The sequence below is a fragment of the Camarhynchus parvulus genome, chromosome 12 (genome assembly GCF_901933205.1).
Source record: "Camarhynchus parvulus chromosome 12, STF_HiC, whole genome shotgun sequence".
Classification (NCBI taxonomy): Eukaryota; Metazoa; Chordata; class Aves; order Passeriformes; family Thraupidae; genus Camarhynchus; species Camarhynchus parvulus.
In genome coordinates, this window is record NC_044582.1 from 13190361 (window position 1) to 13208431 (window position 18071).

Below are 18071 nucleotides of genomic sequence, written 5' to 3' on the forward strand. Positions count from 1 at the left end.
CATTTTTTGGTACCGACGAGTCACTTCTTTCCCTCACCTCAACATCCCAGCTCATATAGGTAATTTATATCTAAATTACTTCAAAAGTGGTGCCTGTTTTCACAGCACAATTAATGCAGCAGCAGGTAACAGCCAACACACAACTCCTGCCAAAACAAATGTGCTGGTTTCATCTTGGGACCTTTTCCTCTGCTGATAGAACTGAATATTGCTCCACTAGCATCAACAGGGCAAAATAAATCACAGATTAAAAACTGACAGCAACAAACCAAAACACTGTGGTCCTGCTGCAATAGTTGATAAATCCTATTTAGGTATCAAATAAGCTCTAAAGGAGAGGGTAAAGGAAGCCAGCAGGGTATGGAATAAAATTTGGCAGCTGTAATTCTGCTGCCAGAAAGGCAGTGGGGCAGGACCATGTCTGGATGGCATCGATTGCAGCAGCAGCAGCTTCAAGGCACTCAGGGCATCCTGTACTACTACAGAGAGCAAGCAGCTCTCCCTCACTCTCACCTTGTGCAGACGATTTTAGGAAAGGAAGAAATTGGGAATTACTGTGCCACAACTCTGAAATACTTTCCCTATGTAGGCAAGAAACTGCTCCCATCACAAAAAGTATCATTTCAGCGTGCATGTGCATGAATGCACAAGGTAAGAACTAAAAATAGAGGTACCCTATTTCCATGCATCAAGTCAGCAGGTACAGTAACAGCATAAACAGTGATTCAGCAGTAGCCTGCATGATGCAGGAGGTTGTTTCTTTGCCTCTGCCTCCTTGTTTGTAGCCCTTCCCACCTCTGTTGAGTTACCAAGGCCCAGCAACTCCCAAGAGCAATGCCCAGACCTGCCTTGCAAAAAGAGCCCCAAGCCCCACAGGCCCAGGGAGATCTGCCAGCCATGGGGACTCACTGGCTGCTTGGCTCCCTTGGGAAGGGGTGATGTGAGGTGGCTGCAAATGCTTTTCACACAAGGTCCAGCTCTGAAGAACACTCTTGAGAGTTTTTCTGTCTACAGAAGTTTGTCTAGTGCAGAGTCTGCCTCCTAACATATTTTTTTAATAAGATAGACGTATAATTTGCATTTTTGCTATGTTTTCATTAAGCTTCTTTGTCATAGCTACAAAGTGTGATCATTCAAACTGCATACAAAGAGGTGCACAATGTACAATTACAGCGTATGGCTAAAATTTTTGGTGCAAAATAGTACTGTGATTCCATAAACACCTCTGAAAAATTGCACAAGATGACACCAAGGACATTTTTTGAATCCTGAGATTTGTTACATAAACAGCTATGACCTTGTACCCATGGTTTCAACAGGGACAAGCTGGTTTTTTTGCTGATTCTTACCCCCAATTTTTTCATTAATGTTTGCTTGAAAAGTCAGAAGCAGATACAAGAAAAAAAGAAGAGTAGGAATTTCATTTACATTTCATAAAACCATGGCTAATCTCTTCAAGCAGAAATTAAAAAATACTTCAGTCTTCCCACTGCCCAGGCTCTGTCATTCCCCCTTTCAAACACAGCAAAGTCTCCCAAGCATCCAGGTGAGCAAATCCCTCCTATAGCCCCTGAAATCCTGGGACTAAATATATCTTTGAAGGGCTTCCTTGCACAGCTGTAACTTACCCCCACACCATTCCTAGACAGCGTAACTAACCAAGAACAATTAAAGTGCTCAAGGATTTCAACTTAATCTCAGAATGTATTAAAGTCCTTTCTGCTCTCACCTTGACATACTCTGAAGTCTGGATGATTTGCATTTTGATGTCTAATTGAAATGAGGATTGCTGCCTGACAGGACTTAATCTTCTCAAAAGCATGGTTGTTCTTCTCTCCCCAAAGCAAATATTTATCACAAGTTTCACCTTGAATATAGGTCAGAGCATTGCAAAGCAAGTAATCAGAGCTGTTAAAAAAAAACCAAAAAACCAACAAACTACCACAAAGATTCTGTCTAGGTAAAAAAAAACAAATTCAAAAGGCACATCCATTCCCCTGAGTCACAGCAAGGAAAGATTATTACCATTAGCATGAAGGTTATACAGCAAATGAAACAACTGGCAAAAGAAAAAAGATAAATCACTTATAAGTGTCATATTTCATCATTAAATTTTAACAGGAAAACTACTGTGGTTTGCTCAGTCTGAATATATATGCAATGTAAAGAGATCCTCTGACATTGGGCATAACACCAAAGATAAATGGAGATGATTTGCCACACTACTGGAGCAGCTGTAACTCCCTCCCAAAGCTGCAGCAACCAAACAGCAAGGCAGCTGCTTCTGGCTGGCCACTGGCTCTCAGAGGAAAGAATCAGAGGTCTTACTCTGCTCCTGAATGTGTGGGCTTTAACAGAGGGCAGCTGAGCTGCTACACGAGTTAAAATGCCCATGTCCTGCTAGTCACAGTTGGTTGTCCCTGAAGCCCAAGCCCTCACCAGAGCACGAACATCTGAAGGCCGCGTTGTGCACCGAGAGTGCCCCAAGCAAGGGCAGCCAGAGCACATCCATATGCATCCCCAGAGAGCCCATCTGGAGCAGAGCCTCGCTCCATGGACTCCCAGCAATGCAAAACTAGGCTCAGGACTCCAGACTGCCTCCCTTTCATACAGCAGTTGGCTTTTGAGAGCAGTAAGGATGAAGATTTCCCTGTCCTGCTTCTGCATTACACTGCAATTCTCCCTCCTGAAGGAGGGCAGCATCCGTGACAAGCTCAGGAAATGTCAGAGGAGCAGGCTGCAGGTGAGCCAGGCACTGCCCTGCCTATGGAAACAGCAGGCAGCCTGCTGTCCACCTGCCCAAACACAAACAGCAGGAAAGGGTGCATGGCTGCTCTGCACGGAGCTGTTACAATCTATATGAAGCCCCATGTGCGTAAATGAAACATCGGCTCCTTCTATCATCAAATGTGTACAACTTGTAAGCATGAATTATGCAAGACTATTAACTGTCTTATTTTAAGAGGGAGCAGCTGTAAAAGCTGCTTGGAGGACACAGCAAGTCACGGAAGGGGCAGCCCCTGGTGTTGCTCAGTGTCTGAGTGTGTCTGAGCTACTGCACAGCCACTCTCACTGGGTCCAGCCCCAGTGCTCCCCAGACCTGCATCCTGCACTAAGCAATTCCGTCAGCATCTCACAAGCTCTGTCTTCTAGGAGTAATATTTTCATCACCTTATTGATAACAGCTTGAGAAAGATCTGGATAATTGTGTGAGTCTGTGAAGAAGTGAGCAGAGAGCTGAGCCTGTAACCTGGCTCAAAGTCAAGCACCCAGTCAGTGCCCAAACTGCCAAGCTCTGCCTTTGCTTTCACCTCTCACAAGGAACCTGAAACAGCAAACTCCCGCTGAGGCCAAGGAGCTCCAGGCTGTTCCAGTTCAGTAACTCTCTTGTTGGCTAATGAACCCTCACACTCAGCCAGAGCCCACAGATGAGGATGCCAGCCTAGAGTGACGCTGCACAGCCCATGTCACAAGTGCCACCATGTCAGGGGCTGGGACCAGCTGCAGGCAGGGACACTGAATGCTGGCTGGCAGCATGGAGCACTCACCCATCCTCAGCCCCAACCCACAGAGCACTGCAGGCTACTGAGCTCAGCCCTCCCTGAGCCGACATGCTAAAGCTGCTGATAGCAAGCTCTGGCCATAAATTACCTATAGGGTGAGAAGGCTCTTGATACAATTTTACATAAAGCATTAATTCCTCTGGTCAATACGAATGCTGGTAGGACAGAGTGGCAGGGCTGTACACAGCAAATAAGCCTGTTGGAACATAAGAAGTGCTGAAAGGGGAGGCACAGATGGGTATTAAGACCAGTTTCATTCATTGTATATATCACGGACTTGGAAGAACAAACATCAAACACCGTGATTACATTTACTGATGATTCAGATTTGTGTGGGCTCCTCAATACACAAGAGGAGGGCAATAAAGTCCTGGACAACTGTGAGCAAGCAAGAACCTCGGGGGATAATTAAATTAATCTGAGCCATGGAAATGCCACACAACAAGGCTAAAACATAAAGCAAACAACATTATAAAGGACTTTGCGCTCAAGAAACTATACAAGACAAACACGCTACTGCTTGTTCCCAGTGACCCACCAGGGTGCCAGGTGCTGCACAAGCCCATCAGGTGAAAACTGGTACAGGATGCACACAAAGCTCTAAAAAAGCAATCTCAGTAATACCAGTTGTATGTGCCCCCAGCCCAAGAGACTGTGGCTTTAGAGAAGGGTCTTGTCACAAAGGGGACCACTGGTGGCACAGCAGCTCTGGTGCCATCCTCACAAAAGAAATCCATGCAGGGGACTCCAGGCCAGAGCACCTGCCTCTCACCTGGCTTACCAACTCCCAGTCCCTATTACCAGCTGCTCCCCAGACTCTTGACCATTGCTCCCCATTTGGAAATCAGGTATTTGCCCCTAACTGCCTGGGCAGCATCACCACGCTGAACGGACCTGTTTGATGCAGGACAGCTGCCTCAGAGATACTGAGGCACCTTCCCTGAGGCACCCTGCCCAGCAAAGGGATCATTGGCAGGGTGTCACAGCAGGCACAGAGCCCCTTCCAGGAGACAGGTCCCAAGAGCACGTCAGACCGAGACTGGGGAACACAAAGCATCTGGAGCAGCAACACAAGCAAGGACATGGGAGAAGTCAGAAGTGGCAGAGCTGTCCAAGGCCTGAAGGCATGAAGATGCTAAATTTGATGAGGTTGAGGAAGGGAGCCAAAGGAGGAATAAATAGAGCTAATGAGAACACAAGGCATGAGCATTCAAAAACCTTTAACACACTACAAACAGCAATAAAAAGGCAATTAGAATTCCGAGATGCATGGAGGGTAATTGCATGCACTATAAATAGGTAGTGGGAAGACTGTCCTGCTCAGCAGGATCTGATTCACTTTTGGGGTGACTTCTGTGCAGAAAGGAATATTTTGGCATGCAACAGAAGCTGAGAAAAGGGAGTTTACAGAGAGATGAAATTACAGGAAGAATTTCTATCACTGACATCCTGCTGCATGAAATATGCACCAAGCAGGAGCTTTGCCACAGAGGCTTCAGAGGTCATAGTTTGAGGAACTCCAAATAAAAGTTCAGCAGCAGGGATGCAATGCAGCCTTCGAAGGAAACATCCATTTTATATCAGCCAGCACAGGAGTCCAGGCACTTCAGTGGCTTTCACTATTGATGGAGAAATCTAACAATGCCCATGGAGACCCCATCCTGCTCAGTTCACAACCTTTGCACAAGCACTTGCACTTGTAACAGCACTTAAAAACAAGCAAAATCAGAAGTTCTAAAGTGTAATTCCAGTGTCAAATTCACTTCCTCCATCCTCCATCCTGCCACTGGCATGTTGCTTCTGTTCCCTACCTGTGCCTCAGGCACGCTCCACCACTCTGCTCTCATAACCCCCTCCCAGGCTGGTGTAACCCCTGAGGGGATGCCCATGGCTCAGCCATGCAGGCTCGCACAGCTGGTACAAGCAGCCAGCTCACAGTTTAAAAAACAGGCTCTCTGATGCCATTTCTGCCCAGCCTTCCCTCCCTACACCAGTCAGGCTGGAACAAATGCACCAACTGCTGCTCTCCCTGATAGGTATGTGGTACAGGCTGTGCAGGAATGTGTCATGAGAGATTTTGGGAAAGAAGTAGTCCTTGGAGTAGATAAAACCCATGAGAGTCTTCACAGAATTACAACCAACATCTTTTAGAGTAGGAGGTACCACTTAAGTCCAGGAGCCCATAAACAAGTAGAAATCATACCCGCAGAGCCTTGACTAACATAATCCACCACTGCATGATCAACTCAAGGCTTTTGAGGACACCAGCTCTCTCTTGAGACAGCTAGAGGCTAGAAGAGTATTATTCCCCATCATCTCTGCATAGCCCTGGGCATATCTGATGCAGAGCAAATGGGAGATGGAAAAGGAAAACACAGCCACACCAGGACTGCCAGCAATCCCTCCTCTCTGCCCCAGCTCCTTCATAGGTACCCTTCCAGAGGAGGAAAGTCTGGAGACTAAAGCAACCAAACACCTGATAAAGGGAGGGGGCAAAGCTGAAACTTCCCAACTCCAAAGTCCCTTAGCCAGGCCTCGTGCCCTTCCCAGCTCCCCATTCTTTCCCAATGCAGAGCATCGGCATAGATTCATGTTTGGGAGCTGCCCTCACAAATGACTGAGCACACCCAAAGTCTCTGCAGTCCTAACTCCAGCTAGCTCTTTGCTATGCACCAAAAACCAACCCCATGCAGCTCAGAACATCCCCACATAACAGCAGCAGATGGCTTCTGCCCGGAGGTCTCACTGGCAGAGCGTGGTCTGCAGAGCCAGGGTGGGAGGCACAGAGCTGGTTTTTGCAGCATGCACAGGTCCTGCAGCCTGGCCCGTGGCTGAAGAAGTGCTGGCTGTGGCCTTCCTTCCCCCTTGCAGTGTCACCATGCAGGTAGCAAGGCAGCTGGCTCCTGCTGCGTCACCCCATTAGCTTCCTCCTGAGGCAGAGACGAGTCTGTCATCATCTCTGGCTGCAAGGAGAATGGGAGCAGTCTGCTGGGAAGGAAGGAAGCTGGTGACAATAAAAGCAAACTCATCACATGCAACATGCAAAGCATTTGTATCCTCTTGATGAATTAGGAAAAGGTGTTTGGCATCTTAGAATAAAATTGCCTTTTGCTTGATGTTCTGCTTATGTGATACCCACATCACTTTCCAGCTGCCTAAATTCTCTGCTGCTGAGGTGTGAGAGGAGCTGATCCCCTGCAACAGCACATCAGGCAAAGTGAAACCACCTCCTTGCAAAAACTAGAGCCCCTACAAAAACTGCTGCAAAAACTACAGCAGCGGTCCAACAGAACTTCTGCATGGCAGCAACTAATTGTTCCCAAATAATCCCATATTTTCTGTGCCTGAAACATAACACCTAAATGCTCCTTCCTTCCCAGCCCACACCCATCAGACAGGGATAGGGACACCTGAGGGGAGCACTGAGTGGAATACAGGTTGCATCTGGCTGCTGTTCGTGGAGCAGCTTCTCCCTTCAACAGCCACTTGTACCAGCCACACATCAAGGCTGGCCAGAGCAAGCCCAGAAATTTCCTTCCAAAGTGTCTCTACAGTATTTAGGTTCACTTGGCCAACTGGCTGGACAGGGCTCCCCCAAATCACTCCTTGGGATAAGAGTTCATTTCCAAGCAAAGCGTCAACTGGAAATCTGATGGGTGAGTGCCTTCTTGCAGAGCCAACATCAGGGAGATGTATTTATGAGTACTGGTTTATTTTCCCTCTAACAGCCAAGTCCCTTTATCTCATCAGGATGCCACCAGCCAGGCACCTTGTTCTCTCCAGTGCCAACCAGAGTCTGTATGTTGGCTGTGACACTCCAGGCTCTGAAATGACCCTCATGCACACACCCATGTCCCTACTAACAAAGGTAAATCACTGTCCCTCTCTGAGGGGCTCTGAGGAAAGCATGGGGCTGCTCCCCTGCGATGTGGAGGTGGGGAAAAACTTGTGGGTTGTGGTCATATGTTGGTGTGCTCAAAGCAGTAAAACCCTTCAGCAGGATTGAAGCCTTCTGCACCTCAGGGCAATGCCAACTTAGCATCATGTGCCTTGGTAACTTAAATTCCCCAGGAAAGGGAGAATGGCATCCCAGAGGAGTCAGGTAGCCCCATAAACCTCATGGATTGAAAGCACACATGGCATCTAACAGACATCAGTGGCTGCTACAAACTTACAGAATCTGCAAACTCTCACTGCCACCCTCTCCAGCTCAATAGGTTCTCAGGATCAAATGCAAATGCTAAAAATCAAATTCAAATGCTGGAGCAGACACTGCTCTTTACAAGGCAACCTGTGAGACTGTTTCAAGAGGACAATTATTAACAAATAGCTTCTTCTATCAGTGGCTTCTCAAGGTGTGTGCCTGGAAAACAGCCTTTCCTCCCTATTACTGTCCTCCGTGTGCCAGACAGGTAATTGGGAGCCAAACCACCCAGTTTTATCCCTGCTCCAAGAGACTGAACTGAGCCTGTGCACACTGCAGTGCTGCTGCTGCTCTGGATACGAGGCCTCTTTCTCCTGCAGAAGTGCCTCAGGCAACAACAGCACCCTAAATAAATACTTCTTTTCCATTGCCAAAAACTTTATTGAATTTTTTCCCCCAAAATTCTTCACATGGCTGAAGACATACAGTGAGTGATAGACTTGCAGGGACAGGGTCACTGCTCCATGCTTGTACAGGATCAGATCCAGTTCATAAAAGCTAAATCTAAATCAAGTGTGGATCTAAATCCCACCCCAAAAAGGGAGCAGAAGGTGGTCTGCAGAGTCTTCAAATCTAGCTTTGTCTACAGACAAAGTTAGATTTGAAGACTCTACATTTTAGAAAGTCTGAAAGCCCTGCCTTTGTGTGAATGTCACCCTAATTTAGCACACAAGATCACAAAAGGGTAGTGCTGGACCATCAGCCCTGTTTGTCAGGGTATTACACAAATGCACTGTGGCATCAGCCCAAAGTCCTACCAAAGTCAGTGAGGTTCCTTCAAGATGTGCACATTGTATTGCCAATCCCCAAAGATAAACACCACAGCACCGTCACTAAAAAACATGACTAAATCTAGATTTCATTAAGTTTCTTCATCAAATATTAACATTTAGGTATGGGGAGACAGCCATGAGGGTCACTATATACCTGACACTACTAAAGGTCCAAGCTCCTAACCTTACTGTGAAGTAGACAGACAGGTTTTGAACTATGACAACTACAAACACAGCATGACTTAGCCCAAGATGAATAAATATTTGCATGACACTTTGACTCAGGTGTTTAAATTCTAGAAAATGTCTGACTTTATCAGCCTGAATCACAGACAAACAATACCAAATATTATCACTAAAAGCACCTTTTCAAACACCAGTTTCAAAAGGTTAACATCAAACACTCAGCAACTGCACTTTATGTCCTGTCTTAAAAATGAAGCCCACACAATTTAGAGGAAAACCTGGTTGAAGCAACCCAAATATCCTGTACCCACAAATAACTTCTTCCTAAGCAAGTGCCAGGCTAGGATGCTCTGTGTATTTCTGTCAGTACCTCCAAGGTAATGACACAGGGGATCTCCCCTCACCCATCCTCATGAAGAGGCAGCTGGACCCTTCTGCTGCACCTTGGAGCATCCCCTCCAAGAAGGGTGGCCCACTTCTGACCCACTGGGAGCTGGTGGTGCCACTTGCATAAGGAGCATCCAAGGCGAGGAGACAATTCTGATTGTCCTGCCATGTCTGCACCACACTCTAAAAGAGCTGGGCAGGGAAGTGGCACCTTCCCTTGGATCTTACCCTGTTCTGTTTCCAGGAAGGGAAGACCTTTGAGGGGCCACCCATCAAACCCCACCCACCCTCTTGGGTGACAAAAATGGAGAAGAGCTGCTCATCACCAGGGAAAGTCCCTTTGTCTGCTGTTTTAAGGGAACTCTACTGTTTTAATTAGTCTTAATGCTCCAAGACACACTAAAATATCTGATTTCTAGAGATCATTTTGGGGGTGAAACCGTGGCACTGCTGAAGCCACTAGCTGGATTCACATCAATACTCTCCAAGCAACAGCTTTATTGATCATACTGTATTGATTGGACTTAACATACTGATCAAGTTTACATCATGAAACAGAAAGAGGATGTTTACCTTGTACCACTCTGGACTACAGCACTGGCAGTAGCTCTGGGGTTTGTATATATACACTGCTAGTAGCAGAGCTGTGATGGCTGGGCTGCTACTGTTAAATAAACTAAAAACAAATTAAATATTTCTCCAGCTAACAAAAAATTGCATAGGGAAATGACTTGCCGACCACTTTCCACATAGGTAAATGGAGAAGTGACTCACCATTCAGCAGAAAAATTACAAGTTGTGCAAGAGGCAAAGCGCTTCAGGGAGAGTGTCTAGACTATGCAAAGCAAGGCCATAAATTACACCTTTTGAAACAATGGGCTGTAGCAGGGCTTGGAGCTGCATGATCAGATAAGTCTTCTCCACTCTTAGTTAGTAGCATCTCTGGCCCAAGAGGTGCCACCCACAATAACTGAAATGTCAGGCTATGGATCAGGAACTGCAAAGTTTTACAACAGCCAAAGACCAAGCTCACAGCCTATTTAATTACCCACTTCACAATCCAATAAACTGCAAGTATATAAATAGCCAAAGTATGACAAATATTTAATATCTCCTAAAATTAAATTAAGATAAGACACTGGCAAAATAAATTATAAGTGTTTTAACTGAAAACAACTGCTTTCTGCAGATTCCAGACAACTTGAGCACAGTAATCACATTCTGCACTCCACGCTGCTAAGCAGCACAGCATCTCAGATATGCCAGACCTTCCTTGCCATGGTGATGCTCTGCAAGCAGGCTCACCTTCACTTCAGGGTTGGCAAAGAGCTGGGCACAGCCCCAGCCAGGAGCCAGCCACACACACAGCCCTCATTTGATGGTGGCAGTGGCCTGTGCCTACATTGAGCCATCTAAGTGGTGAAGCCAGCCCCCAACTACTCCTCCAGGTTTGTATAGGCATAGCACTTATAATATTCCTGCAAGCTTTGCTGCAACTACAGAGCTGTGCATGAGGTACAGCTCGTGCTTCAGAGCTGCCTGAACCTTGCAGCTACTTCTTAAACAGCACTAGACAGCAACTGAGGGACAGACAGAAGACAAGCAGAGCATTATCTTTACCTCTCCTGCCCTGCAGAGCTGAGAAAACCAAAAATCTCCAAGGGTTTCTTGGGACCAGCAGAGCAGAATCTGACCACAAAAACAAATTCCTCCAGAAGAAAACTGCTAAAACAAGTCCCAACACCACCTGAGTTCAGTCCATCCCAGAAGAACAGTGTGCTGGTGCTTTTATGAGAGAACTTGTGTAAGTATGGCATGAGAGTAACAATCCAATCCACGATAAGGAAGATGGGGTTATTTGGAAAGCTGCACTAGCCTTCCTGTGTCCTAACTGTTGCAGCATCAGCTGAAATGGCAAGAATTCAGTATTTTAAGATGCATTGTAACCAACTGAACAGTTTCTGACCCCTCACACCTGCTCTGCATTAAGCACTGTGCTTAAATCAATCACCATTCAGCAAAGCAAAAGCTTAAGCGCTTTGCTGAATTTGACTGAGAATTTTGCTAATGCACCTGACGTCATCCCACAGGCTTACACAGGGACCCAAATCATGAGCCTCTTCTCCCAGGAGTAGCCCTGGTAATCTGCAACAAATCTGGAACTTTTTTCATCCTGCATTTATTCCAGTGGGAACTGATTTACTCTCCTGCCTGCCTACTCCCTTGTTCTGCAGGAAGGAAAACAGGCAGTGGCAACCACGGCTGCAACAATGTCTGACCTAATGTGCTCTCCACATTTCATCTCCTAAAAAGTTATTCCTGCTGCCCCTTTCCCAACAAGTGTTTTCAGTTTATGCTATTTTGAATGAGCAAACACCAATTCCAGGGCTGTGCTGTGTCTTTTGACTGCCATGCTGCAGAGATATTTAGCAAGAGGTACAACCCATATCCAAGGATGCTTGGTTTGCATCACTACAGACACACACCTTGTCCAACATCCCTCGGCTGCTGGCTGAGCTGTCTTCCCAAAGGCTTCAGACAGCTGGGATCAAGTGGGAAGAGGCACCAAGCATGGTTGGTCGTCTCCACTCTACTTCCAACAAACCAGCATGATCTAGAGAAAAGACCACACACATCCTGGGCAGGCAATTACCAAGCTCAGTGCCATCTGCAGTAATAAAACACGTTGTTCTGAGAGCCATGGAGCTGGCAAAGCCACTTTCCTCCTGAGCTGCATCATGAGGCCAGAGCCTTCCATATCCAGCAATATTGTAAGCTCTGATGGGAGTTTTTCCTCCTCATTCAGTTGGTCTCATGCTCAGATTCCCCAGTGTCTAGTAATGGCTGCCCACACACGGCACCTTCCTCCCATTTGGGGTGGAAATAAAAATGAAATCTCCCTATTTTCACCAAGCCTTACAGGGATGAGTATCTTGCAGACCATTGCCTGCATCTCTAATGTGCCTGGAATTCAGTGGTGGCTTAAAAAAGAAACCTAAGTGGGAAGCAAAGACAACACAGGCAGGTATCTAATAAGCCTTTTTTCTTTTCCTTAGGAAATAGTGCTAGCGAGATGTAAATAGAAGAACTTACAGGTAGACATCACAGACGTGTAGTTACTCAAGTGGAGCCTTGCCCCACAAACATCAAAATAAACCCAAGCAGAGGTGTAGACCTGAAAACACTCATCTAAAAAACAGTTTTTCCTCTGTTGCTGAAATATCTGGGGTGTCATGATCAGAAAAATACCAGTTCTGAGTGGCACCTGCTTAAATTAATCTGGAAATCTGAAACACAGAGTTTACTGCTGGTGTAAACAAGCAGAGCTGTCATGCCCACACGCAGTAAGTACCCAGCTACACCATCCATTCACACGTTTCTGCTGCTCTCTTTGCTCTCATATACATTCTAATTTATCAAACAGCAGGTAATTACCTTTGTGGTGCAACAGCAGCACCTTAACTACCGAGTTCCCTTTATTCCAGGGTGGTTCATGGGTGCTGCAGAACACCAGGCTGCATTTTCCAGCTCTGGAGCACTACACATGTGTGTGTGTGGCTGCACAACTGGTGCCCGCTGTGCCAGTGTGTTCCCAGCCCCAGGGCACCAGCCAGCTCTGACACAGCATTGCAGGAAAAAGGAGGGAGGATTACACACCCCAGGGGAGGTACACAGGGATCCACAGCCCAGGCAAGAACTTCAGTGCTATGGCCACAACACAACAAAATCAACTCTTTCTTATCTGAGAAAATGGCAAAGAAGGTGACGCTATTAGAAGCTGCCTGGGCTCTGGGAGCCTGGCAGGGGCTGGCTGCAACACAGTCCATCTCAGCTGTGGTGGGGATGGGCTGGCTGTTATGAGTGTTTCCAGACAGAAAACCACTCTGCAGGGCAACAGCTTCACTGCCTCACCTGCAAAGCCATGGTCCCTGCCTGGGCTGTGCTCGGGGTCACAGCATTGCCCAATCCACAGGGGAGAGCTGTGAGCCAGGTGAAGCCAAACCTCATCCTTCTCCTTCCAGCACTGGGCAGAACCTGCTGAGTAGGGCTGGGGACAGGTCCTCAGCACTCACTGCTGCACAGTTTTGCCCAGACACCTCTGTGGTGGCACCTCCCTGACATGGGTGTGAAGCCAGGTCCCCTCACCAGGGCAGGGCCCCAGTGGGGCTCCCAGACACCCTGTCCATGGGCAGTGACTGCAGAGGGCAGATGGGCACGGTCAGGCCTGGCATTTCCAGGGCCCTGCATGTGCAGGGGATCAAGCAGCAGCCCCTGCAGCCTCTCTGTCCAGCACCACTGGGAAAGAAGAGAGTGTGGTTCTGCACACCAGCCAGGAGACTGCAAATAATAATACTTGGGGATCTTCTGCTCCTATTTCTTCAAGGATGAAACAATTCCCTGGCAAACTGCAGACTGTGAGGGTGGAGAGGCAAATGGGAAAGGGAGCAGTTTATCCCTCCTCTGCCAATGAGCAAACTGACCCAACAGTCCCCATTAGAGCAGGACCAAAATCCAGTTTTCTCTCACCTTTCCCCTAAGAAGCAAAATGCATTTGTTCCACTCTGGTGAGTCTTGAGCACCTGACACTTTCACCATTACTGAAGACCCAACCAGTACACTGCAACTGAAGCTCAGTGCTCAAGAGGGATCAAGTCCCTCACCTTCACCCTCTGGTCTCCCTCTAGACAGGGAAGGAAGGGCCTTTCCCAGAGGGATGTGTTAGGAAAACAAAGCAGAGGAGCACATGAAGTTCATCAACAAACTCTGGTAGTCCTTTAATTGACTTCAACAGGAGTCATGGCAAAGAAAAAAGGGCAAGGATCTACTCCCAGCATGACAACTGAATATAGGGATATAGAGAAAACAAAAAACCAGAATTAATTCACCTTTTAAAGGGTAAATTCAATTTACATGTGTCATCATGGTAAATTTAGCTTTCCCAATTCCATTTCACTGCTAAGTTTGAGGGGAGAGGGTCAGCCCCCAAGACACACCTATTTTAGCTATGTTAATAAGCCAGAAATGTTTCCCTATGTTCTTCATTTCACAGAGAATGGATTATTTCCTCCCAAGATCCTGTGTAACTTCCACATGGCCTTGAATATTGCTGCCATTTTGTAATTTTTCTCATTACTCCTCATTTCTTTGTTTCACCTGCACTTTATTCCCCACCTTTTCCTCTCCCTTCTCCTGTCCTTTCACAGTGCACTATTTTGATTTCAGGGACTATAAACTGTCCTTCCCAGCCACTCTTCTCTGAACTGCTAGGATGCTGCACACTCCTTTGGATAAACTACTTGTCAATTTCGGTTCACTTTTATGTGAGAAACAATTGCAGGACTGACTTGGTTTTATTTCAGTGAAACTAACAATATAAGTTTCATCTTCAGTTCACTTTTACGTGAGAAACAGTTGCAGGACTTACTTGTTTGTATTTCAGCGAACCTAACTAACAATAATGTAAGTTCTTTCTCTAACACAAAGAAGTTGCACGGGGAAACAAAAGCCAAAACGACTTTGGAAATTCACAATCTGTTGAAAAGCATTGTAGGCAAAAAGAACAGATAAAAGAAACTCCAAACCTGGCTATAATTTCAGCTATGTACTTTGCTCAGCAAACAAAAGCAGATCACTCAAGCTTCTAGCAACAGATTGTCCTATATTGCCTTTAAACTACATGATACAGTACAGATACACTTTCCTACCTCCGTATGTTGCAATGACTAATAATAGTCCTGTGGTGTAGCAGAACTGAATGTCGTTTGCATCAATACATCCAGGAGTCTGCCTGAATTGTAAAGGTCATTTGTGAACACAGAACAGGATCAAGGCTAAAACTGCAGTCTAAGAAACTCAACCGAAAATGGTGACAAAAAATCAGCCAGCTGTTTCAGAGAGCTACATTACATCACAGACTGAACTCTGGCTGCCACAGGGAAAAAGTTGGCTACATTTGACTGAAAGATGCCTGTGTCCAGATCCAGAACAAACTTAATTTCTGCCCTGGCCCATGAGCTTGTGCCTCAGAGGAGAAACAAGCTCCAAGACAGCTCCTGGAGATGGGGAGCTGGGGTGATGCACTCCTGCCCAGCCTCTGCCTGGAGCAGCACACGGCCCTGCTGTGGTGACACACTGGGGGAGGACGAGTCAGGACTGTGGCAGAGACTCCACCGCAAACCTCTGCTGATGCATTCCACCGGGAAGGCGGTCTTGGGGAGCTCGCCAAACATAAACACTTGCAAGAAGTTGAAATGAGACTCAGCAACTCCCCAAGTCAATGCCAGCACTCCCAGTTAAGCAAACTTTGCAGTAAGCATGGAGTTGTGGAGTCCCTTTGCAGGAGGCAACAGCACGTGCCTGGCGTTTTCCAGCAATATACCCCATTTCTCTCCTTTCAACAACCTTTAGATAGCCAACATCCCAAACTTCCCGAATCCCGACGTTGCGTAACTAGAAGCAACCATGTATGTCACCGGCTCTGTGTGGGAGAGCATGTCGGGGAGCAGCACGGGGGGTGATGGGGGGTCAGGGGGCTGTCCCGAGCCCCGAGCCAGGGCTGCTGCCAGCAAAGCACACCGCGTGGGCCCAAGGTGCCCTGAGCCGGGAGTGCCCTTGGGGTGCCCGGGGAGCTGCAGGCCCGGGAGCGGCAGGAGAGGCGAGGAGCGGGCAGGGATGCGGACAGAGGGGCATCTAGAGAGCGGGCACAGGGGTAAGTCAACAGCGGGTGGGTAAGAAGGGGGCAGGAGGGCGGGTGGATGGCAGGGGCAGGCAGGGAGCAGCCAAAGGTGGGTGGGTGATGGAGAGGAGAGGCAGAGCCTAGCCGGCAGGGCAGAGCCGGGCAGGGCAGGGCAGGGCAGCGCACGGCCGGTACCTTCTGCTGCCGGCGGGCCATGTCGGTGGGCTGCTTGGCGTTGAAGGGGTAGGCGATGCAGCGCATGACGAAGACGTAGAGCTGCAGCTTCTTCTTCCTCTCCTCCTCCTCCCGCTGCAGCCGCTCCAGCTCATCCTTCTCCTTCTCGCTGGCCACCGAGGGGCTGGGGCTGGCGGGCCGCGCCGCGCTGCTGCCGCGCCCGCCGGGCTGCAGCCCCCGGCGCGCTCCCGCCGCCGGCGGCACCGCCGCCGCCGCCGCCCGGGCCCTCGCCGGGGCGGCTGGGCGAGAGCCGCGCCGCAGCGGGCGCCAGCGGCTCCTTGCCGCTCTCCTCCTCCACCAGCTCCTCCGACTCCTCCTCGCTGGACGACGGGTCCAACATCGCGGCGGCGACGGCTGGGCTCGGCCGGGCGAGCTGTGGAGCGCGCTGGGCTGCGCTCCGCTCGGCGCCGCCGTGCCCGTGCCCGGCTCCGGCTCCGCGCGCGCCGCCGCGCCCGCGCGCGCCCCCGCCCAACCCCGCCCCCGCCCCGTGCGCGCGGGCGCTGGCCGCGGTGCTGCACGCGCGGGGCGAGGGGAGCGAGCGGCGAGCGGGCCTCGCGCATGCCCGGTGCGCGCCTCGCCGCCGCCATGGCCGCGGGGGTCCCAGCGGTGCGGGGTGCTGAGCGTGTGCTGTGGTGTCTCCACAGCCCCACACAGGCACCGCGGTGTCCTCAATGTCCCCACAACCCCACACGGGCACCGCGGTGTCCTCAATGTCCTCACAACCCCACACAGGCACCGCGGTGTCCTCAATGTCCCCACAGCCCCACACAGGCACCGTGGTGTCCTCAATGTCCCCAGAGCACCACACAGGCACCGCGGTGTCCTCAATGTCCCCACAGCCCCACACAGGCACCGTGGTGTCCTCAATGTCCCCAGAGCCCCACACAGGCACCGCGGTGTCCCCACAGAACCCACTGTCTCTCCAAACCTCCACAACCACACACAGACCCTGCTGTGTCCTCAATGTCCCCAAGGACACCAATGTCCCTGCTGTGCCCCTGGTGTCCCCACAGCCCCACACTGTGTCCTCACAGCAGTCTGAGCCACACGAATTCCCGCAGACCTGAGGCTCACAGCATTTGTTTTCCACCGAGCAGTTCTTCTTGCACCTCAGTGCAGCTAAAAGTCTTAATTGAAAAGTGATATTGCTGGTAAAGGTTTCATCCAAGTCACTAATTATTACATGTGTAATGATATCGTGGTGTTCTGCTTTGAAGATTACCTGGGGCAAGCTGAGAACTTCAGGAGGCTCTCTAAGGGATGAGTCAGTGAAGACATCGTGTATGCAATGGTTTAGTTTTTGGTGATTTTCAGATCTGATTGAGACTTCATTTACATGTATTTGTGCATTTGTGGTCGGTGGGTGTTTTCAAGGTTTTGTTTTTCTGCTCAATTAGCAGTGCTTCTTTTCTAAATGTCAAAATACCTGTCACCTGTTAATTCATGTTAATAAATATTTAGGGAGAATAGATAAACATTGGCTCATGGTGATGGGGCTGTGAGAATAGCTTGCGGGAGAGGAGGTAGGCACTGCTTCTCACGATGTGTTCCAGTGTTTTCACAACAGCTGGGCTTTCTGAGCTTCTTACCTACTTCTAATTAAAAGCTCAGAGTAGCAGATGAGTCTGGAAAAACTTCTGGGTCCTACATTTCCAAAAGCCATGAAAAGTGGCTGAAAAATTGGTGTAGAGAGTGAAAAATGGCTTTCCCCATTTCTATCATCATTATCTGCTAGAGCTGTGGCATTCTGCACATCACCTTGCCATGGTGTGTGTCCTGCCAGCAATGTGGGAAGACCCGGGGATGACAAACTCTCTGTGGGGAAGAGCAAAATTGTAAAGTTTCTGCAAACAAAGTTTTCCATGTGCTTCCCATTGAAAGGAGCTGGTCCAAGCTGAACTTAGGAGAAGACTTTTCAGCCCCTCTCAGCCTTTCTCAGTCTTATTTCATTTCATGCCTCCCTATTTATTTTTTCCCAGACAAACAACTAGAAGTAGCATGATATCATTGTTGTAATGCAAATAACCCTGTTCACCCAAGGTGTGGTT

The 18071-nt window shown here is 48.6% G+C and overlaps 1 protein-coding gene across 1 annotated transcript in view; it reads right to left on the minus strand.

Moving 5' to 3' along the window:
- Window positions 1–16428, minus strand: part of CADPS (calcium dependent secretion activator) — a 203022-nt gene extending 186594 nt beyond the window's left edge. The window contains 2 exon segments of the mRNA XM_030956450.1: window positions 15985–16189; window positions 16191–16428. Coding sequence (XP_030812310.1) covers window positions 15985–16189; window positions 16191–16363 — 378 coding nt within the window. The 5' untranslated portion in view covers window positions 16364–16428.
- Between the last annotated feature and the right edge of the window lie 1643 nt (window positions 16429–18071).